Raw genomic sequence first — 25,485 nt, forward strand, 5'->3', positions numbered from 1 at the left:
GTTATTGGATGTATAGTATAAGTTAAATTTATATTTAAAGTGTTTAAATATGAATTTAATTGTGAGAAATCAATTCATGAAGATTGATTAATTAATTGATTTATATTTGATATAAATTAATTAGTAGAGGAGAAATAATGATTTTGGTTTGAGAACTCAAAATTACAATATAAGGGTAATTTGGTCATTTCACATGGTAACATGTGGCACCATGAGATGGTGACACATGGCATCATATAAGCTTGCCATTTTTCTTACTATCATGTAAGATGATCAAAGTCAAGATTAAGTCTAGCTTTGACACTTGGCTTAATGTGATTAAGTCAATTAAAAATAAGATGCAATGTGGTGGTGACATGTGGCATAGGGTTTAAGTGATTTAATGACCTAATTATAAAAGGGAAAAGAAAGAAGAATAAAATATAACATTCTCTCTAGCCTCTCAAGGGTGGTGGCACACTTTTCTCTCCTCTCCTCTTCTTGTTTTCTCATCAATTCAAAGAAAATCACTCCATTCCCTTTGAATTAAAATTGCTAGAAATTGTTTCTAATGTCCTATACACACATACAACCTCTCTAATGGCAAAAACTCAAATTATAATTGGTTGGCAAGGCTTGAGAAGCTGATTTGGAGGCTGCCCATTGGTGTTCTTGGTGTGAACAAGCTAGAGGGATAACACTTAGAGTCCTAGGTGCTTCCTAAAGGTGCCAATTACATACAAAGTGCATCAAAGAGGTTAGTGCTCAAACTCATCTTTTAAACTGTGATTTAAATGAATTAATTTGTTAATTCACAATCTTGAATGGCAAACATAAATCCTAATACATATTAAAAGTGTTTTAATATGCAATTGAGCATTGAAATTAATTAGGCACATAAGAGATATGGTATGATGCATGTAACCCTAGAAGAAAAATTTTGAAATTCAATGCTCTAATGAACTAATCACCATGCTTCCACTCCTTCACCTCTCTGGTTGAAGTGTGTGCCAGTTGAGAATGAATTGAATGAGTACTCATATATTTGTGCTAGCTAGCTTTGGTATTTTCCATTAGCCTTTGGTTATTGGGACGAATTGGAAATCGTGTCATGATCAAAATTATGTATTTTTTTAGAATTTTGTTTTATGATTGATGGAATGAAATATGTTTTTATTAAGAAATTTTCTGGCTTTAGAAATAAAGCATGATTTATATGTATTAACATTTGAATTGATTTACTTGGGGAAATTGTGATTTATTTGCTGTGTAAATTATTATTTTCTTTAAATTGTGCACCACTGAGTCTTTGGCTCAGCAATAACTTTTTATTGCTGTCTCAGATAAAGAGGTAGATAAAGTAGCAGAGTAGGCTGCTTGAGACTCGAAGTGACTGGAATTTTTTTTTTTTTTTTTGGGATCATTACCGGGTATATCGATTGTACCCTTGTCAATTTTTATCTTAATGTATATGTAACTGTGTGTATGTATATTAGACTTGAGTGGTTGTATAATAAATTTTGAAATTTTATTTTGACCATTGTAAATATTTGTACTACAAACTTATTATTTCTTATTAATGAAAAGTTTAAGTTCTTCTTTGTTTTGTTTACATTTTTTGTTATTAAAATAATGAACTGCTCGAAATTGTGGTTGTTGAGATTAAATTGTGATGAGAATATTAGAGTTGTGGGTATTAAATGTATTGAAAGTGTTTTTAACAGGTTTTTAAAGAATTGTTCTCCCAAAATATAGACGGCACTGCCGAATTTTCTGTAAAATTTTTGGAGATTTCAAATTAATTTAGAAATTTGATTTACAACCTAAACTTCTATTAAAGGTTTTATATAATTAATCAGCATTACCCACCACTTTAAAATGATAGGAAATTGGTTTAAAATACCTAGTAGTATATTTAATAGGTTATCAGTAGGCGAAATTCGGTAATTCATTAGGTATACTACGGGATTATGTTATGCCTTACGGAGGTGTAAAGTATAACAACTAAAAACATCATGTTTTGATCAAAACCCAATTTTTGGGGCAAAGTAGAGAAATTGTTAGGGCATGTCAGGAATGCTAAATCTGAAATTTATGCACCTTAAGCAAATTACCCTGTGACCTCCGAATGGTTATCAGGCCATAACTTCCTCTACAAAACTCCAATTGAAGTGATTCAAAATGATTTGAAAATCTAAGACAAAGGCCTAAAATATTATTTTAGGGACTAGGGTTAAATTATAAGCTTAAGATTCCCAGATATAGAATAAAATTTTAAGGTACAAATCTTAAAAATCTTAAATTTTAGGATATGACACATGAAGCAATGTTTAGTAATTTAGCCATAACTTGAGATTCAGAACTCCAAATTTAGTGATTCAAAAAGAAAAATAAAACTAAGACATATAGGAATAACTTTCATTAAGATCACCTTCCCAAATCATGACTGGAATTAGGTTGAATTTGGGCTCTAAGGTCAGATTTCAAATCTGCCATGAGTCCAAAATCAACTAGAACTTGGGAATTCATTACAATTTTATTTAGTTAACTATGAATGGAACTTAGAATGAGTATTAAAGCTTGGTAATTATGCAATTTCAATGGACAAAGAGACTTCCAAGGAAGGGAAGACTTAAGATACAAAGAAAGAGATCCATTGAAGGTTTGTACTATCACACCCTACCCATCTGTAAGGCATGACATAATCCCGTAGTATACCTAATGAATTACCAACTTCGTCTACTGATAACCCATTAAATACACTACAAGGGATTTTAAAACTTTTCTTACTTCTTTTTACAATGGTGAGCACTATTTACAGGTGTTAAAAAAAAATTTAACTGAAGTGAAACCAAATAACATATTTGAAGTATTAAGAATTTCTGTAAAAATTTTGGCGGAGTGCCATCTGTATTTTGAATAAACCAGTTCTTCAAAAACCTGTAAAAAGCACTTCAAATATATTTCTCAATCTCAAACTCCAACATTTAATCAACACAATATGTTTGACAACTCAAATCCACAATAATTTTTCAGTATTTTCAAAGGCTGAGATAAAAGAAATATAGTACAAATTTTACAAGCCAAAATAATTCACAATTTATTTTACAACTTCAATGTACAATTTTAATACACAACTGCTCAAAATCAAGAACACTATATACATACAGTGAACATACATTACAATATAAAATGCAAACTATGATATACTCAATATACTCGATGATCTCTCAGTGTAGTACTAACAGCCTAGTCTGCTGCCCTGTCAGTCTGTCTACCTACGACAGCAATGAAAAGCTATCGCTGAGTAAAATTTACTGTAACACCCCCGGTTGCATAGCCTGGTAGATTTCACTGTTCCGGTGACCGGTGTCGATCGGAACAATTAAGGGGATTAGGACCACACTTAAGACAACTTAAGAAGCCATAAACACAAATAATTAGTAATGTTTAATTAGTTGACTATAAATAAGAAAAACAGAACATAAGAAGTTAAACGAGCCGAGAGTCACAGCGATGAGTGACCTCCTCGGGAATGACTGTGAAGTCGTTTTAAACTCAAATTTCGAACCGTAAAAAGTGACGTTGCGGTCCTTAGGACCCTTATGGACACTGTGGAAAAGAGAAAATCATGAAAAAGAACTGTTAAGTCAGTCAAATAATTAGGTCAGGGAGCCGGAAGAAATATTGAATTATTTACAAACCGGGTTGAACCGGCGAGGGGCAATTTGGTCAATTGACCCCGAGAGCTGACTCCTGACCTAACTGTTCAATAAAATCGGAGAAAAAAAAATTTCGGAATCGAGAATTAAATTAAAGAACTAATAGAAAAAAGAGATGAAAATGAAAAAGTCAAAAGTTATGACATCATGGATGATTTCATAACTAAATTAATAAATTGAATTTTTTTAATTGGGATTTTTTTTGTGGTCTTCCATAAATTAAATTAGATAAAGGAAAAGGAAAAAAAAAAAAAAAGAAACAAAGTCCTTCTTCCCTAAGTGGACGTCCACCACTCTCACTCTCCCTCTCCATTTCTAAATCCCATTAAAGCTTGAGTTCAAGCTTTTAAATCCCTACTAAACCCCAATTTCTTCCATAATTATTCCATAAAAACTTGATAACCTCACTTGAGAAGAGGATTGATCAAGAAAGAAAGAAAGAAAGAGGAGTGGGATTGAAGATTGAAATTCAAAGTTTAATGTTAGTGAATTTAAAATTGAAAATTATGTTTAATATTTGTGTTCTTGTTGTATGTAACTTAGATCTTAACTTAAAATGAAATGAAATTAATTGTAGGAGGACTAAACTTGGATTTTGATCAGCTAGGGTTTGATATGGTAGTGCATGAATTTGATTAGATTATAAGTGTAGGCAAGCTTATATGAAGGTAGATGTGATGTTGGTATGCTTAAATGTGATTAAATGAAACAATTTAGTGTGGTTAGGGTTTGTGAACCAAATTTTGGAGAAATGCTTAAATGATGACTTTGGTCTATTGTGAAGTGAAATAATGGTCAATTATGACCAAATGGATTGTGTGGGAATGGTAGGAAATTAAACCAAATTCGTAGGTCAATGGTCATGCTGCTGGCAGCATGACCAAACCCACTTTGAAGGACCAAAACTCAAATTTTACAAGTCCAATTGATATGCCACCAATTGGAGATGAAAATAGACATAAAAGAGCACAATTTTCATTAAGGAACCATGGCCAAAAACTGACCAAAACTTGGTGAAACAATTGACCAAAGTGAAATGATAGCAGGCTGCCACTGCACCAAACTGACCAACTGTTCATTTGGTCATAACTCGAGTTAGACAGGTCAAATTGACCTGAAATTTGGCCAGGGGTTAGAGGGCATATAGACCTAAAACTTTCATGAAGAACATCACCCCATTAACCCATTCAAATAATTGAGCAAAGTTGAGTTACCAAACCTGCAACTCTGCAGATTTTCAGTTGAAAAGTAATGTTTGGATGGCTATAACTTTCTCTAGAAAATTCGGATTTAGGCGATTCTTGAACCGATGGAAACCTAAGACATAGTAGAACATTTCATATGAAGAAATTCAGATCAAATTATGAACTTAACTTAATCAAATTACTGACCAAAGTTGGATCAAAATCTGCCAGAACCCAAAATTGCAGCATAAACAGTGCACGTGAACAGTAAACTTATTTTGGCCATAACTTGAGTTACAAAACTCCAATTGGGGTGATCCAAAAATGAGAATACACTTAAGACAATAAGGAACATTTTCTATGAAGAAAGTTTTGCCAAATTCCAACAGTAGATTGACCAATAGAATAGTGCAACTTAGAACTCCAAAACCGAAAATTGGCAATTTTGCCAAAATGACCTAAGCTTTGAGAAAATAACCAAAACCAACAAGTTTAGTGACCAAAATGTGGTATGTGGGTGAAGTTGGAATTCCCATACCTATTAAGCCTTAGAAAGTCAACTATTTGACTTGAATAGTGCAGTGAATAGTAACCCGAAACACAAAATTTAAAGAACATCGAATTTAGCACGTTAGAGCTAGGTAAATGTGAAGCTAAATTTATTTTGGATTTATGTTAAGTTCTAGTACTGAAACATTGTAAAATTGTGTGTTTCAGTTGAAAAGAATATCGGGAAGGAACCCAAGGAACCGAGTCGAGGCTAAGGGACGACTCGTTTGAGGTTTGTGCACAACGTATAATTTCTGTAAATTATTTGCTGCATATTGTTTTGAATGGTTTGAAAAAGTGAAATGAGACATTATTTATGATGCTTTGATCGAAATTGTTGAAAGTTATTGTGTATGTTTGAAATGGTAATGTTTAGCAAATTGTTAAGATAAGTTTTGAAACCGCAGTGTCATGACCATATATTTGAACACCTCACTAGCACGACTAGTGGGGGTAATTAGTTTCGAATTTTGATTCCTTCTCTGGAGAAGTGTTGAGGTGTGCCAGTAGAAGAGGATGTGAATGGATATCCATATATTTGAGCTAGCTAGCCTTGTGATGTGATTTCTCTTTAGCCTCTGGCTATTGAGATTCTATTTGTTTCGAATGGCATGATCTAACTGTGGGTTTTATGAAATGTGTTTTGATACTTTGAAATGAACCTGGTTTGCATTAAAATCTCATAATTTATGTTTTGTGTTTAATGCTCATGTTTAGTCAAATTTTTGAATAAATATGATTTAAGTTTTGCATAAAGATTATTTTAGTATGTTGTGCACCACTGAGTCCTAGTACTCAGCGATAGCTTCTATTGCTGTCGCAGATACAGAGACTAGAGGAGCAGCAGACTGAGCTGCTGAGGATTGAGGATCGTTCTGCTTTGAAGTTATCGGGTATAATTTATACCCTGATCATAAATATTTATTTTGATGTATGTAATGCACAGAAATGTATGGACATGTGAAGATGGGTTTTGAGCAGCTTGTACAAAATCTGTATAAAATTTGTAATAAACTTTAGTTTGGATTTTCTTAATGTAAATTTTTGTATGATGAATACATAAATTGTTTATCTTTAAAGAAATATGAATGTATGAAATTGATTGACTGTACCTTGAGGACTATTGAATTTTGAACTTGAGAAATTTATTGAAATGATTGTGAAATTGATTGAGTTTGATTGTGAAACCGAAGTAGTGGTTGAGAAAAACTTCTAGAAGTGCTTTTTACAGGTATTTGAAGAACTGTTTTCTCAAAATACAGAGGAAACTCTGTCAAAATTTTTATAAAATTTGCGGAAAAATAAAATGGGCCAAAATTTCCAACTAGCTTTCAACTTAATTACATGTTTTAAATATTTATTAGAAATGCTCACCACTTATCAAAAAGAAGAAAATTGTTTTAAAATCCCTTGTAGGGTACTTAATGAGTTATCGGTAGGTGAAGTTCGGTAGTTCATTAGGTATTCTACGGGATCATGTTATGCCTTACAGAGGGGTAAGGTGTGACATTTACTCAGTGGTGCACAATAACAATTTGAAATGCGATACATAAATCTTTTATTGACAATTCACAAATCAAATAGTTCATAATTCCATTTTACAATTTACAAAGTTCATATAACATAAATTTGATCAAATAACTGAATAATACAGTTTTGCCAATCAATAATACCATTTGATCAAATAACTGAATAATACAGTTTTACCAATCAATAACACAATTTGATCAAATAACTGAACAATACAATTTTGTCAATCAATAACACAATTTGAATGCTGCACAATTATCAAGGCTCATTATAGAAAAATTTTGGGTCAAATAATTTAATAAACACAGTGTTGCCAATTCATACACAACTTAAGCCACGACACAAAATTTTCAATCAATGCCGTGTTGTACACCATGACAAAGCAATCTACAACCCCACTAATCGAAATCAATGAGGGAGGTGGCTAGCTAGCTAGCTAATGAGTACTCATCCGATCTACAACCTCAACTGGTAAACCAGAGAGGGAGGAAAATAATCACACTCACCCCAGACTGATAAGTCAAAGAGGGAGGAATATAATCACACTCACCCCATAAATGGAGGAGGAACATAGTAACAGTGTCATGCCAAGTGTGAATCAAAACAATTTCAAATCACAATATTTCATACAACCCACAAATCACATTTTATCTCAAAATTTCTATTTGCAAAGTTGGCAACACAATAACTTCCAAATAATATTCCCAAAACCAAAATAATCAAAAATTATTCATAACTCATTTCTCCAAATAAATTTGCTAGTAAAAGCAATGAATATAAAAGTATTGTACACGGACACAATTTAAAACTATAACATACAAGTAATCATAATTTATTTCATTTGAAAAATTCAAAAGAAATAACTATTGTGCACAAACCTCTGATAACTGTCTCTTGGCTCTGACTCAGTGTTTCCTTCCCTTTCCCTGAGTCTTTGCTAACTGAGAAACACAATTTGAAGTGTTTCAGTACTCATTTAAACCATTTCTAACAATAAGGCTTAACACTTAGTTTATCGAATTCTATTATTTCCTTAGTCAACCTAAGATGTTAACCCTCGATGCAGTCTAGGTGAATTAGGTTTTAATGTCATCAATATGTCATATTTGTAGCCTTTTAGGGTTGGTACATGTTACCCAATTCATTTCCATGTATATTGCGTTTTATTGTAATTTGTCGGATCTCGGTATACTAATTTGACCTAGCCGGATGACCTAGTTTCCTCGGTTTTCGAGTTTCGATCAAAACTACAAACTTGTAGATCTATGTCTTATTGCACGCGAGGAAAAATTTCAGGTTATTCTGAGTTATGTAGACCAAGTTATGGTCATTTTACTATTGCTGATCAGAATGTACTAAAATTGGTTACTTTAGGTCATTTTAGGTCATTTTAGGTTCGGCCAGTTTTTGGACCCGAACTTGTGCAAGCTATTTGACTTGCTTATGGTCATTTCTTGGCTTTGGTGTCTTCATAGGACTTGTAGATATATGTCTCAACTATTCATGGGAAAAATTTCAGGTCAATTGGACCTGTTTTGAGTGAGTTATGGCCAAAAAACTAACTGCTGCCCAAATGGTCAATTTTCAGGCCTTAAGTGCACTAATCCGGATTTGGTCATTTTTCAAGTTACCTTACAAGCAGAATTTTGGTAAGCTTCCTTATGAAAGTTGGCACATTTTGTTCCTAGTTTCACCTCCAATTGGTTTCATACCAATTGGAGCCACACACTTAAAGTTCTAGGCCAAAATGCACACTGCCCTATTGCACATTGTCTATCACTCATCAAGGATACATTTAACACCTACCAAATTACACATTCATGCCATTTCTATTTTGTACCATAACCTAAATACATTTCACAACATATTTTTGGTCACTTTGGCTGCTTATAACCACACTCAATATGCACCTTATAGTACAGAATTTACCAAGTCCAATTTACACACAATTTAACTACATAATATGGCTCATTTATATGTCCAAACTCAAACTCTTACACACATGTACAAGCTGCCATAATAAGCACCATAATTAAATCATATAATTCCATAAAACAAACCATAAAGCAACATATTTTTGGTCCACAATTCAGGCTGCCGATTCATACCTCTCCTTGGATTAATTTCCAAGCTTCCAAAATCAAGTGTACATTCACATACATCTAATATACATCACCAAATTTATTCCTATATATACAAACACTTCATCAACTATGACACCCCTTACCCGTGTACAGTATACCCGAGTAAGTAATGCCACACGGTGTACTGGCACACTCTAATATACCTTACTTAATTTGTATCATGCTTTTGAAGCTAATTTATGAAATATGATTTATTTAAGCCATTTATCGAAATTATTATTTATTTGAGGTTCCGAAAATTTTAAAGAAAATCCGGCGGAGTACCGGCTAAAAATGGAGAAAACAGTTCTTCGGAACCTGTTAAAAACACTTCCAATAATTTCCAAACAATCCCAACTTCAATTTATCAACAAAATCTCAATATTAGGATCTCAACAACATTTTAATTCCAGTACTCAATCATCCATCACATGTGATGATCACATATAAATCACAAGTAAACATTTACTTTTCCATTCACAAGTACAATTTTCATAATTTACATAAACATCAATATACATTACACAAGTTTAATTACATATGAAGAAAAATCAATATTTAAGTTACAAAATGTCAAAATGACACCTATTGTCCTACCAATGCACAGCAGAAGTTGAGGTGACACGGACACTGAGCAGAACTGCCAGATGGACTCACCCAGTCTGTGGTCTACTGGGCTCACGATCGGGATCTCCAGTACCTACGCGTGGCAAAAGCAACGCGCTAAGCAATAATGCTTAGTGGTGCAATAATATAATAGAAGAAATAACATGAAGTAAATATGTATTGCATGTGGATGTTTTGTTTGTTTTGTATTTGTATATCCATTCATTTCGTTACTTTGTCCACTTTCATTCATGTAGTTGCCCAAGTAACCTATACTAGATGACTGGACTGGATAACGGGTAAACTGGCACTGGGTACCTAGTACCTCGGGCCGTCACACCATCGGTCACATATGCATCTCCCGGTGTGCAACAGAACAGCTAACAAGCTGTAAATAATATCAGGCACAAGGCCAAGTCTCAATACAAAGTCAGAATGGCTAAAAGCCATGAAATCACAGAATGGCATATTGCCATGTGCAGTACTGCTAACTGAACCCTATTGGCATGCCAAACTATCCAAACCAATCTTGTTAGGTATACTAGGGCATTTGAAACTTTTAAATTCTTTAATTTGTGAATTTCAAGTTTTGGTGTCACTATTCACCTCATTGGTCAACAAAAATGTTGACTTTTTGATAGAAAATGGGTGTATTGGTTTTAACACCCCAAATATACCACATTTGGCATTCCAAACTTGTTGGCATTAAGCATTTATACCATTTCAAAGTTTAAACCAACACAAGCAGAATTTTCAGTTTTTGTGAGTCAACTTCACTGTTCCATTGGACCCTGTTACTGTGGGAAATTGAAGAAATATAAAACATGAAAGTTGTTCCTTATTTTGTCTAGTTGAATTTCTTTTTTTGAATAACTCCATTTGGAGTTTTGTAGCTCTAGATATGGTCCAAAAACCACAGCTGGCCGGATTGCCAATCTGCAGAATTGACCATATCTACAGTAACATGAACAGTAACTAGAGTCACTTGGTTGGATGGGTTCTGGCCATAATTTGGGGTAGGTTCCTTCATGAAAGTTGTTTGTCTATGTCTTAACTTGTTGCTGTAAAAATTTCAGGTCAATTGACCAAATCTACAGTGAGTTATGGCCAAATGAACAGTTACTATTTATTTGGTCAATTCTGCAGAATCAGTTCAGGGTATCCGGATTGGGGCCAAGTTTTGGTCCTCTTGCCTTGGTCTTTTGGGCATGGTTTCTTCAGAAAAAATGTGCCATTATAAGCCTAGTTTCATGTCCAATTGGCCAAACACCAATTGGATCAACACAGCCCAAGTTATGGCAGTGCAAGTGGACTGAATTTTCAGTCCCTCTGCTGCTGTCCTAGGGCAGCCTGCAACCTCACTTTGGAATCCTATTTTTCAGTCCCTTTGTTGGTCAAATTACCTAAAATGGTCACTAATTGACCATTAAAATGCTCTCTAATAATTTCCTAAGCCAAGTCACATTTTCACCTTTCCAAACCCTAATTCAAATTCATGGTTTATGTCATGTATCTTAGTAGCTACCAATGCATTGCTCATATGTTTATCACTTCAACATGGTTTCTATTTCACTCTAAGCTCATCAAAACACTTCCCCCTATTCCATAGCTAGGGCTGCCGAAATTCAAGATGTTATACACATAAGTTTTTGTTAATTTAAATCACAATTCTTACTAGTTTCAAGTCCCAAACCATGAAAATAAAGAGTTTAATGGATATAGGTGCACTAACCTCAGGTGGCAGAATTTTTCCAAGCCCCAAACTTCAATTTCTTTCCTCTTGTTGGCTGCCAAGAGCTTGTTTAAGATGTGGGGTAAAGCTTTAATGAAGAGAAGTTAGGGTTTTGTGGTGTAAACAAGGGAAAAATCAAGCTTTTGATTGAAGATTAATGGAGGGAGAAAGGATAGGGATTTCGGCTGGAATGGGAAAGGGGGTGGCTGCTGGTTTTTCTTTTATTTCTTAGTCTCAATTATCTCTTTTAATAGTTAGTCAAAGGATGGCTTAATTGTGATTGGTCATAATTTCTTAATGACATCACCATGATGTCATAAATAAGCTTTTCTTTGATTTTTCTTTTCTTTTCATCACTACTCAAGTTCAATTTAATTTCTAGTAATGTTTATTCATATTTTATGTCATATTAATTATTTAATCAACTGGACAAGTCGGCCAAAAATCACCTCGGAAAGTGAAATGACCAAAATGCCCTCCGTTTGGCTTAACGGGTCAAAATTGTCTGTACCGATTGAAAAATTTTTCTAGGTATTTTCTTGGCATTCTAATGCCATGGGAACCTCAATAACCCTTCTCCGGAGTCCCAAAAATTATTTTATAATTTTTCCCCCGGGTCTAGGGCTCCTCGTTGCGAGAACCGCAACTTCCCTCTGGTTACCCATCGCTAGGGCACCGGCTCGTTTAACTTGGTTGTATTTTATTTCTAAAATTTTTACTAAATTTTTCTTATTAATATTTGAGTTAATTATGATTCCCGACTTTAGTTTAAATATTTTTCCGGACGTTCTAGCTGTCCGGACCGACACCGGTCACCGGAACAGTAGAATGTACGGAGTTGGTACAGGGAGGGTGTTACATCAACACTTTAATCTACCATTTACATACAAGAATAAACTGCCCTTAAGGAGTTCCATGGCTGCCAAAAATAAACATCTCTCTTAGAACATCAAACTCCAAAATTCTTTCCACAATTCAAGTACCCATAACATCCTCACAAACTTTAATGAAGCAATAATCAAAAACACATACTTACCACTTTGGAAACTCTTCAAAACCTCTCCAAAACTTGGTCTTCTTGCTGCCTATCTATTGCCCAAGGTGTATGGACAACTTTTAATGAAGGGAGCTAGTGAAAACATGGCTTGGATCATGCTTGCATGGAGCTCCAAGGTGGACGGCAATGGTGGACTCCTCTTCACCATTTTCGGCTGAGTTTTGAGACCTTGAAGAAAATGTGTTTCTGCTGTCCAAAATGAAGAATAAGTGGTCCACTTTGGTGAGTTAGTGGAGCACTATGGGTGATTTAATGTTTATTTAATCTAAAGTTTTATTTTCCCACATTTAACTCCCAATTTTTGCTATTTAAACTATGTACCACCAATTTAATTTTTCATGACATTTTCCAAGTGTAATATCATGTATTTTTAATGGACATTTAGGTCAAAAGACAACTCGGGTGTCAAATGACCACAATGCCCCTGTTCGGGTTGCATTCCCGATTTTTCAGTAACACCGAGTTTTGTCCGTTTTCGATTTCTCACTTTTCTTTGTACTAATTAATTAATTTTTCTTTGATATTTCTAATGATATTTATACTTCAATAGACATTTATTTAAGTCCTAAAAATATTTTACAGGGTTCCTCGCGGTCCAAGGCTAGTCAACGGTCCACGCCGCGACTTCCCAGTGCGGTCACCCATCGCTAGGGTTCTCGGCTCGCTAGGGTCACCCATCGCTAGGGTCCAGGGCTAGTCAACGGTCCACGCCGCGACTTTCCAGTGCGGTCACCCATTGCTTTTATTTTTCTTGTATTTTCTTTTCTCGTATTTCATTATTTTATGTCTCCTCACTAATATTTAAATATAGTTCTAGGCATTCTAGCTGTCCGGACAGACACTGATAACCGGAGCAGTAGAACGCACTACCGAACATAGGGGTGTTACATGTACGCAACTATACCACTCTTTTGTTTTAAAATTTAAAATTGAATTGAATGAACTTTGAATGTGTCAATTATGTGTTCTCTTGCTACAAATGAGAATTTTGTATTTTGTTTTGAAAACTTTGAATTGTGGAATGAATTTATAATTATGGAAAATGCAGATATTGGCTATTATTTTTATTGTAGCAAGGGGGTGAGCCGATTTTAAATGTCTTTAGAAGTGTTTTGAGAAATTGTGTTGCCAATCCTATAAGGGGAATTTTATGAATGAAATGTGTTTATTTGATTTGCAATGTACTTCTTTGAATGGAAATTATTTGAATTTATTTTGAAATTACAGTTAGCATGGCAATGTGATTTGCGTTCCTCATTAACTTGCCTAGTGAGATAATATTTGATGTGATCTCCTCCACTTGTGGGATTGAATTTCCCTCTCTGACCTGCCAATTGAAATTGATTCGGATGAGTACTCATATAGCTAGCTAGCCTTTGCGTTCCCCTTTAGCCTCTATTATTGGGGTAAGATTGCTTTGTCATGATGTACAGCACGACATTGATCAGAAATTTTGTGTCATGACTCTAAATGTGTGAATTGTTGGCAACACCTCGGTTTCATGAATTGTGGTGAATTCAAACATATTTCAAATTCCTTGTTATGATTTGATAAAACATGTTATGATTTGATAAAACATGTCTTGTATTGTATTTTAAAAATTTTTAGTTGTGCACCACTAAGTGAAATGCTCAACGATAGCTTCTTTATGCTGTCGCGGGTAAAGAGAAAGGTACAGCAGCAGAATGAGCTACTTGGAGCTGTTAAAGATCATCTTCGAGTATACATATTAGGTCTAACATTTGTAGATTCATTTTGATGTAAATTAGCATGTCTGTATATAAAAGACAAATAAGCAGTTACCTAAACGAAATTATAATAATATTTTGATATCTTTTGGGTTATAAATTTGTATACGAACATTTATTTTGATTTGCATATGAACATTTATTTTGATTTGTATATGAGATAAGTATATTTTATTGATATTGGTGGAATGAAAGGAAATGATTTTAGCTTGATTGATTTCAATTTATGTATAATGTATTTTTATAGATTGATTTTTAACAGGTTTGAAGAACTGATTTTGTATAGTTTTAGTCATCACTATGCAAAATTTCTATAAAATTTTAAAAATATTAAATTATTTCTAAATCAATTTTATGGCATATACCTAATTCAAAAACACTTTAATAATTTTCTTTTTTATCATCATTTTCACTTAAAAATGAAATGAAATTATTTTAAAATCCCTTATAGTATATTTAATGAGTTATCAGTAGGCGAAATTCAGTAATTCATTAGGTATATTATAGAATCATGTTATACTTTACCGAGAGATAAGATGTAACATTCTAGTTCTTCTCATTAATAATCCTGCTATATCCTGATAAGCATCTATTCTATCTTGAAGTAAATTGATAAATTATTTTTACCGAATGATTAAAAAAACTTCTCTATGAATTAACATTTTGTAAATAATAATCTATTTCAGGATACAGCAAATTTCCACCAATATGCTACAAATCAAAATGGGTGCACATTCTATAAAATCAATTTATTCAAGAATATAGTAGATTTTTATCAAATTGTTGCAAGTCAAATAAGCAAAATTAGTAATAAAAACCTTTGCGAATCTCATACATTAAAAAATTTTTGTATACAACCTTAATTAAAGTAAAATTATAATTCAATCTTTTATCTATTTTTAAAAGCTTATTTTTTTATAAAATAATAAAGACTTATTTAATTTATTTTTAAAATTTAAATTTATTAATATTTTTTAAAAATTAAAGGCTTAATCTAATTCCCAAATATTTTAAAGACTTATTTAACCATTTAACATAACTTGCAGAGCCTAAATAGCCTTTTTACCAATTAGTTATTATCTGTAGCATTCAACATCGTAGCTTACCAGGCAAAAATGAAATCCGTTTCTAAAGCCAGTAGTCATACATACAGCAAAATATTTTCTTCTCCCTTACTCTGGAAGTGAAGATGAAGTGCAATATGTTCCAACATCCCTTACTCTAATCCAACAATTCTTACTAAAGCAGCACAGACGGCCTATAAGTTAACCAATCATATTTCTGAAATAACATTCTAATGTTGAAATGACAAAAAAAGGTTTCTGAATTTTACAGTTATATTCTGCAATTTAGTTTCAAAAGATCGACAAAAACCCAACTCAATTGGTTTTCTTCTCTTCAGGTTTTGCAGGAATTACATCCGCACTGGCGACCTGCTCATCCTCACCACCAAAACCAAATTCATTTATACGTGAACTGTCCACTGGATAAATCCATCGCTGGTATAGATATATCAAAAATATGACATCTGCAAAAAGGAAATAAGCAAGCAAATGATTAGATCCAAACTTTAAATTTTTTAGTGGAACCAGCAAACTTAGAGCAGCTTGACTAGTCTTCGACTCCTTCCCAATACATTTTATTGTCAATCACTTGAAAACACATCTAGATTTAAACTATCACCAATTGTTCCTAAGATTTAGTATGTGAATCTAAACTTATAAGCATTTAAAAATTTAAATAATTACATAGTCAAAGTGCTAATAAGTGACTAATAAGTAGATGACACGTTTGATAAAAAGTAATTTATAAGTACATTTATTGTTAAAATTATTAAAAATAATATTAAATGAGATATGATGAAATTTTAAAATTAAATAAGAGTAACATGGTAAAATATTTAGTCTAACTAGCTTATAAGCACCAACATAAAAAGCTAGCACCCAGTTTTTTTTTTTTTTTTTTTTTTTTAGCTTCCCCAAAAAATACTATAAACAAACAGGTAAACTTATTTTTAGAGCTTATAAACTGGTCAAACCAGTTTCTATGCTAAGACAAGCACTCTCTAAATAAAATCTAAATGTTAACTGTATCTCACCATCACGGAAGACAGAAAGCCGATGTAGTGTTGGCATTTTTATGACAAATGCAAAGAGATCATCAATTATGGTATTCAGGAACTTGTACGTCATCTGCCTCCATGGTAGATGAGCCACAGATTTCAACTTATAATTTATGAACAGCTGAGGGCACATCATAATAAAACCTGCAATAATAACATAGATGTTAAAATTAGAAGGCTATGAAACATTTTGCCGCAACATAAGGGATGCCAAAGACCTTTGAGCCACTCACTGTCAGGCAAAAGGGGAGTTCTCATTACTACAAGAAGTATAGCCATATTTGACTCAAGTGACTAGAGTAGAGAGGTTCAAAAGAACACACATCATTAGGAAAATTGTATTACAAATCATGAAATCAATAACTTCCAACTAAGCAGAAACTAACTTCCTGACAAGCAAATTTCTCATCAAATATCCTCTTGCGTATAAGGCATAAATATTACCATACCACTCTAAAAGGTCGAATAAAATTGGAATTTGAAAGAAAATAGCCAAGATGCCTAAAATGTTATAAAATTTTGAAGTCGAGTTACTAATGATACATGTAGTGAAGGAGCTAGATAGTAATTTTTTTGGGGCCAGACATAAAATTATAAGTATCCTTTTGTTTACTTGTGCACACATATAAAACACATTAAATGTACTAGATATCATTCATCCTAAATTATTAAACTTAAGAAAAAGCAATAAATATGTTACTTGGACTCAGGCATGGATGTTGAAATGTGTACTTTTCCATGTGTCAGACTTTCTGAACTTTCTAGACAGAAAATATAGGGATATGGATCTAAATTTAGACATGGGTGCTCAGATACGTTACATAGGTTGAAAGGATAGAAGTAATCTTATCCAAAAGGGACCAGCCACAATTAATTGTCATCTGCAACCATTGAATTCTCAAAATATTTAACATTTTTTAACTTTTTTTTTGTACCTATCCTTTAATTCAAAGTTGCATCATCTTTTTAACTAGTTTTGTTTTCCCCCTATCCTTTAATTGATATGCTTTTCATCTTAAGAGATTTCTATCACTCGAGTGTCCAGCTACATGAATATGTGTTGGACACATATTTTATGTCGTGTCGACACAAGAACAGCAGGACAAAATGAAGAGTCGAAGTATCAGAGAGCAATAATATGACTACCAATTCATCAAAAAATATCTAGTAAAAGTAATAAAGGAAAGTCTATTTCAATTTTTTTTCCAAACATATTATGTCAATATTTTCTATGGAATAATTTCACAATTGTCCCATGGTGTTTTGCGCTTTATCACTTGAGAGCATAGTTGTCAAATCAAGAATCGAAATCTTCATTTTGTGAATTGAGAATCGAATAGAATCGTATTGTAAGATTCGATAAAAAATCTCAAAGTTAATTAAAAATGACATGTTCTACATATTTTGATAAATATAGAATCATAATTTAGCTAATAAGAAGATATTTTATCGAGTACAAGTTTAGGTTCGGCCTCAATGGAAAAATAAAATGGAGCACCTATATATTCTTATTATGTTATGTGGTTTTATATCATAGATTATGGACTCTTAAATTGTAAACAATGATTATCATTGTGCAAGTGCCGAAACACCCAATTAAATTTGAAAAAATAAATAAATAATAAAAAAAGGATAGTAAGTTAAATTAAAAGGCCAGAATATATTAATATAAAATGTCATAATCTGACAATTAAAATTAGAGAATTATATTAACACAACAAAAAAGGAAGAAAGAAAGAAAGGAAAGGGAGAGCGAAAATAATGGCTAGAGGAAGAAAAATAGGAAAGCAAAGGTTTTATGAAATGAAATGAAATGAAATATTAAATTTTGAAGCTACAAAGTCTAACAACACTCTATTAAAAGAATCGATCGAATTAGTAAATTCACATCAATTCACCATCAAATCATAAGATTCGGTCAAGATTCAGTACATTCACCTTATAGATTTTCGCTATGACAAGGATTTGAATCAAAAGTCGTAAGATTCTAACGACGGTGTTTGAGAGACAAGTTTGTTTTTCATCAAATAAGTGCCCTATGGTTTCATGCCATTACCTTATCCTTGCCTAGTCTAACACCTTTAAACATTTGTATTATCCGTAATTAAATTAAGTAGATGCAACATCAACATGTTGTCATGGGGGAGGGGTGCAAAACCACAAGATGATTTTTTGATGAAAAACTAACTTTGTCCCTTGAATGATAAAGCGTGAAACCACATGGTACTTTTTTGAAATTACCCCGTTTTATATTATATAATTCATAACTCTGCCTAAGTAGTTTGCGCTTAGCCGGTCCCAAACCCGGATAAAGGAGAAGGGTTGCGGTAAGAGACAACCAGCGTAAAAATTTCGTCACAACTTATGATATGGATTCAAATGATATAAACTTTGGGGCGTCCTCTACTAACTACACGCTACATCGGAGCCCGGGTGTAGTGAGAAATATGTAAGGGTGTAGGGCGTTCACCGAAAGCGACGCACCATGCCAGCGCCCGGGTGTGGTGTTAAGTGAGCAAGGATTCCCACATCATGGACAGATGTGGGTAAAGAAGTTAGTCCATAGGATAGATAGCAGAACAAATAGTGGAACAGAACACAAGATAGACATAAAAAATAATAGAAGATATCATAAAAGGAGACCAATTAGAAAGGAACAGAATAGGAGGAGAATCAGGGTTGGTACTTGGAATGTTGATTCACTTACAGGAAAATTAATGGAGCTTGTGGATACCTTGGAAAGGAAAATGGTGAATATTACTTGCATTCAAGAGACTAAATAGGTAGGAGCGAAAAGCAAGAAAGTGGGTAATTCATGATATAAACTGTGGTTTACCGGAAAGGAGAGAAATAAGAACGGAGTGGGCATAATCATAGACAGGACATTGAAAGACGCTGTAATAGCTGTGAAAAGAGTAAGAGATAGAATTATACTAGTAAAGCTAGTACTAGAAGGAAAAACAATAAATGTAGTTAGTTCTTATGCCCCACAAATAGGACTAGATAGTGAGAGTAAACAAAGATTTTGGGAAGATATGGATGATTTAATGCAAAGCATACCAAATGAAGAGAGTATTTTCATTGATGGAGATTTGAATGGACATGTAGGAATTGATAGGCAAGGCTATGAGAATGTTCATGGAGGTTTTAATTTTGACAGTCGAAATGAGGAGAGAAAAAACATCCTGGATTTTGCTATGGCATACGACCTAATACTAGCAAATACCTATTTTATAAAAAGAGAGTCGCATTTAGTGACTTTCAAAAGTGGGCAACATAGAAGCTAAATCGACTTCCTCTTAACCAGGAAGACAAATAGAGCTCTATGCAAGGATTACAAGGTCATTCTAAGGTCATTCCAGGAGACGCTTTAACAAGTCAACATCGGTTAGTGATCTTGGATGTCAAGTTTAGGAACAATTCAAATAAAGTCAAAAGAAATAGTGTAGCTCGAACAAAGTGGTGAGAGTTCAAAGGAGTAAAGTAAGTGAAGTTCAAAAATGAACTTCTCGAGCCCGAAGCATGGAAGCTGAATATGGAGGCCAATGATATGTAAATACAGATGGCATCAAAGATTAGAGAAGTAGCTAGAAAAGTACTTGGAGAGTCTAAGAGTCTAAAGGACATGGACCACTCTCAAAAGAGAAATGGTAGTGGAATGAGGAAGTACAAAAGGCAGTGAAGAGAAAAAGGGAATGGTATAAGAAATTACCTAAATATGATAATAATGAGGTATATAAACAGTACAAGATAGCAAAGAAATAGGCAAAAAAGGCGGTTAGTCAAGTAAGAGCACAGGCATTTGAAAAGTTATATGAGAAACTTGAAACTAAAGAAGGAGAAAAAGATATTTATAGATTAGCAAGGAGGAGAGAAAGGAAATGTCAAGATCTCAATCAAGTTAGGTGCATTAAGAATAAAGAAGAAAAAGTGTTGGTGAAAGATGAGGACATTAAAGAAAGATAGAGAAATTATTTTAATGATCTCTTTAATAATAGTCAAAATGGTAATAGCGTGAATATAGACTATAAAACGATAGAAAAGAATGTGAATTATACTAGAAGAATTAAATCTTTAAAAGCAAAGGAAGCACTTAAGAGAATAAAAGTGGGTAAAGCCTGTGGACCCGATGGAATATCAATTGAAGTGTGTAAGTGTTTGGGAGATATGGGAGTGGCATGGTTAACTAAATTATTTAATAAGATTCTAAACTCAAAGAAAATGCCTGATGAATGGAGGAAGAGTATTTTAGTACCTATTTTTAAAAATAAGGGAGACATACAGAGTTGCTCGAACTATAGGAGAATTAAACTCATGAGTCATACCATGAAGTTGTGGGTGAGAGTTGTGGAGCATCGACTACATCATGATACTTCTATCTCTCTCAATCAATTTGGCTTCATGCCCGGTCGTTCAACTATGGAAGTGATCTTTCTCATTAAAAGCTTGATGGAGAAATATAAAGATGTGAAGAAAGATCTACACATGATTTTTATTGATTTGAAGAAGGCTTATGATAGTGTTCCAAGAGATGTCCTATGGAGTGTGTTAGAACAAAAGAGGGCATCTATTACGTACATACAAGTGATGAAAGATATGTATGGACGAGTAACAACTATTGTGCGCATAGTGGGTGGGAACACAAAAGATTTTCTGATCTCAATTAGATTACACCAAAGATCAGCTATAAGCCCTTACCTTTTTTCATTAATTTTAGATGAATTGACGTAACATATACAAGAGAGTATTCCTTGGTGCATAATGTTTGCAGATGATATTGTTCTGATAAATGAAATGCGAGGAGTCAATAAAAAGCTAGAGCTTTGGAAAAGTACTCTAGAGTCAAAGGGCTTTAAGTCAAGTAGAACGAAGACAGAATACATGCATTGCAAGTTCAGTGAAGGCCAAACTGGTGATAGGGAAGGAGTTAGTTTGGATGGAGTGGTACTGTCTCAAAGTAATCACTTTAAATATCTCGGCTCAGTCCTTCAAATAGATAGGAGATGTGAGGAGGATGTTAGTCATAAGATTAAAGCCGGATAGTTAAAGTGGAGGCGTGCCACGAGAGTTTTATGTAATCACAAGATTCCCAATAAGATAAAAGGAAAATTTTACCGTAAAGCCATACGACCGGCTATGTTATATGGTAGTGACTGTTAGGCATTGAAGGAGTCGTATGCGTCTAAGATAAGAGTTGCAGAGATGAAAATGTTAAGGTGAATGAGTGGCCATACTAGACTAGATAAAGTCTGTAATGAGAGTATTAGATAAAAGATAAGAGTGGTACCAATTGAGGATAAGTTGAGAAAAGGGAGATTAAGGTGGTTTGGTCATGTAAAGCAGACATACGGAGGCTCCAGTTAGACAAGTAAAGCACATTAGGTTAGAGGATAGAAAGAAAAAAGAGGGATAGGCCTAAATTGACTTGGAGGATAGTAGTACAACATGACCTAGAAGCATTATAAATTTCTGAGGATTTAACCCAAAATCGTTTAGAGTAGAGAAAGCGAATCCATATAGCCGACCCCAAATTTTTGGGATAAAAGCTTAGTTGAGTTGAGTTGTATATTATATAATTCATCTACAACTTAATTATATCTATAGACTTTCTAAGTTGAAAAGCTTTTAAACTGCAATGAAAAATATTTATTAACAGAAGCCAATAACCAAAAGTTATTACGGATATGCATGTACGTCTCAAAAGAACTATTTACTAAACAAAATTTTCTCCAAAAAATATAAACTCAAATTCCAACATGATGAAATATCATATGGTATTGATGACTTACCAAACATGTACACACAGCTTGTGAGTGAAGAGAGAATCCAAGAATACCAGCTCTTGTGGCGCTCATACATGAGCGAGTAAACAGAAGAGCATGCAACAAGAAAGAAGAGCACATAAGACAAATACTTCATTGCAAGGTCATCATATTCCTTTGTCTTATTTCCAGCATAAGACTCACGATCTCGGAACTTCAACATAGGTATCTTTCCACTTCTATCAATCTGGAGACAATTGAAAAAATATAAGAGTATAGGCTCCCAATGTAATAAACAATACAAGTATGCATGTGCACAATGATAATGTTGTTGCAGACACAATACAGTTCTTGCAGAAACGTAGGAATGTAGCATCTCAAACATCACTGTATGGCATATCGTACCCACACAGAGTGCAGGTACACAAATGATAATAGTTCACATGAATATAATACATAAAAATAGCAAACAATACAAAACAAATATTTATTTAGAAGAGAGAGGAAGTGTATGGCAAGCCATAAAAATGACTCAATCCTCCTGTCAATGTTTCAAGGCCACACAAAAGTACAAGTGAGAACGAACACTTTAATGTGATGGGAAGGGGGAATGTAGTTTATATCCTCCAGGGTCTATTTTTAGGTTTCTTTCCTTCCTTTTCTTTCCCTCCCTCGTTCTGACCTAAGGGTCAAAAGATTCACAAAAAAGCACTTTCAGCAAGTTTAATTTACCTTCTGCATACACCAATTTTCACTTAATGTCATAGTAAATTAGTAATCACATGCTAATAGTTTCATTAGTGTTATCTCTTGGCACATTCGATGTTTACTCAGCAAAATTTCTTTGAACATATCACACTTCAAGACAAGCCACTTTATAACCTAATAAGTTTAAAACAAATGAACATAAAATTCCTTTCATTTAAAAATAAATTCTCATGTTTGGTCTCTTAATCCTATATATAAACTTTATTTTAAATGAATGAATTTCATGTTTGGAACAAGGAATTACTTTTCCAAAACTACACTATATATATACACACGCGTGCACACAGTTGGTATTCACCTGTGTTGTTAAACATGCCTTCCTCGATGCTTGGAGATTTTGGCTAAGGTGGTGACTTTACTAGCATAGTGTTGGAATCTCAATCCCAAGGGATTATTATTTCTTTCTCCTTGTGTATATCTTATTTCCTATTTGTATTAGCTTTCGTTAAATTAGGTTTTCTTGTAAAGCTAGGAATCTTGCATATAAATAGGTATATGTACAAAGTCATTGATACATAAGAATGTACAGATTTTTCTCTCCATTCTATTGTTTCAAATCAACATGGTATCAGAGCTTTCAATTTATTAGGGCAAGCTTTAGTACTGTTCATTGGCACTGTTCACAGTTTTTCCGGCCTTTTTCAACTATTATTCATGTGTCGCGCCTCTAACTAGCCCAAACCCATGACTTGATTCTCACTTTTCTACCTTTGAGATCTTAATTTCTCTCTTTGATCCTTTTGTTTTTTTTTTTTTCCCACTTTGGTTCTTTAGGTAACTCCGCCTAAGTAGTTTGTGCTTAGCCGGTCCCAAGCCCAGATAAAGGAGGAGGGTTGTGGTAGGTGACAACCAGCGTAAAAATTTCGTCACACCCTATGATATGAATTCAAATGATATAAACGTTGGGGCGTCCTCTACTAACGACGCGCTACATCGGAGCCCGGGTGTAGTGATAAATATGCAAGGGTGTAGGGCGTTCACCGAAAGCGACGCGCCATGCCGGCGCCCGGGTGTGGTGTTAAGTGAGCAAGGGTTCCCACATCATGGACGGATGTGGGTAAATAAGTTAGTCCATAGGACAGATAATAGAACAAATAGTGGAACAGAACACAAGATAGACATAGAAAATAATAGAAGATATCATAGAAGGAGACCAATTAGGAAGGAGCAGGATAGGAGGAGGATCAGGGTTGGTACTTGGAATGTTGGATCACTTACAGGAAAATTAATGGAGCTTGTGGATACCTTGGAAAGGAGAAGGGTGAATATTGCTTGCATTCAGGAGACTAAATGGGTAGGAGAGAAAAGTAAGGAAGTGGGTAATTCAGGGTATAAATTGTGGTTTACCGGAAAGGAGAGAAACAGGAACGGAGTGGGTATAATCATAGACAGGACATTGAAAGACGCAGTAGTAGCTGTGAAAAGAGTAGGAGATAGAATTATACTAGTAAAGCTAGTACTAGACGGAGAAACAATAAATATAGTTAGTGCTTATGCCCCACAAATAGGACTAGACAGTGAGAGTAAACAAAGATTTTGGGAAGATATGGATGATTTAATGCAAAGCATACCGAATGAAGAGAATGTTTTCATTGGTGGAGATTTGAATGGACATGTAGGAAGTGATAGGCAAGGTTATGAGAATATTCATGGAGGTTTTGGTTTTGGCAGTCAAAATGAGGAGGGAAAAAACATTCTGGATTTTGCTATGGCATACGACCTAATACTAGCAAATACCTACTTTATAAAAAGAGAGTCACATTTAGTGACTTTCAAAAGTGGGCAACATAGAAGCCAAATCGACTTCCTCTTAACCAGGAAGACAAATAGAGCTCTATGCAAGGATTGCAAGGTCATTCCAGGAGAGGCTTTAACAAGTCAACATAGGTTGGTGGTCTTGGATGTCAAGTTTAGGAACAATTCAAGTAAGGTCAGAAGAAATAGTGTAGCTCGAACAAAGTGGTGGGAGTTCAAAGGAGTAAAGCAAGTGAAGTTCAAAAATGAGCTTCTTGAGTCTGAAGTATGGAAGCTAGATATGGAGGCCAATGATATGTGGATACAGATGGCATCAAAGATTAGAGAAGTAGCTAGAAAAGTACTTGGGGAGTCTAAAAGACATGGACCACCCTCAAAAGAGAGATGGTGGTGGAATGAGGAAGTACAAAAGGCGTTGAAGAGAAAAAGGGAATGGTATAAGAAATTACCTAAATGTGATAATAATGAGGCATATGAAAGTACAAGATAGCAAAGAAAGAGGCAAAAAGGCGATTAGCCAAGCAAGAGCACAGCCTTTGAAAAGTTATATTAGAAACTTGGAACTAAAGAAGGGGAGAAAGATATTTATAGATTAGCAAGGAGTAGAGAAAGGAAATGTCAAGATCTCAATCAAGTTAGGTGCATTAAGGATAAAGAAGGAAAAGTGTTGGTGAAAGATGAGGACATTAAAGAAAGATGGAGAAATTATTTTAATGATCTCTTTAATAATAGTCAAAATGGAAATAGCGTGAATATAGATTATAGAACAATAGAAAAGAATGTAAATTATACTAGAAGGATTAGATCTTTAGAAGTAAAGGAAGCACTTAAGAGAATGAAAGTAGGTA

General features: G+C 33.9%; 1 protein-coding gene across 2 annotated transcripts in view; it reads right to left on the bottom strand.

Annotated features, from left to right (window-relative positions):
- Positions 1–15,332: 15,332 nt before the first annotated feature.
- The window catches only part of LOC110658655 (uncharacterized), a 29,590-nt gene continuing 19,437 nt past the window's right edge, over positions 15,333–25,485 (bottom strand). For both annotated transcript variants that reach the window (XM_021816375.2, XM_021816376.2), the window contains 3 exons: positions 22,142–22,361; positions 16,329–16,496; positions 15,333–15,758 (listed from right to left, as the gene is read on the bottom strand). In XM_021816375.2, the coding sequence (XP_021672067.1) occupies positions 15,610–15,758; positions 16,329–16,496; positions 22,142–22,361 (537 nt within the window). In that variant the 3' untranslated portion in view covers positions 15,333–15,609. The remainder of the gene's footprint in view (positions 15,759–16,328; positions 16,497–22,141; positions 22,362–25,485) is intronic.

The sequence above is a fragment of the Hevea brasiliensis genome, chromosome 7 (genome assembly GCF_030052815.1).
Source record: "Hevea brasiliensis isolate MT/VB/25A 57/8 chromosome 7, ASM3005281v1, whole genome shotgun sequence".
NCBI classification, from domain to species: Eukaryota; Viridiplantae; Streptophyta; class Magnoliopsida; order Malpighiales; family Euphorbiaceae; genus Hevea; species Hevea brasiliensis.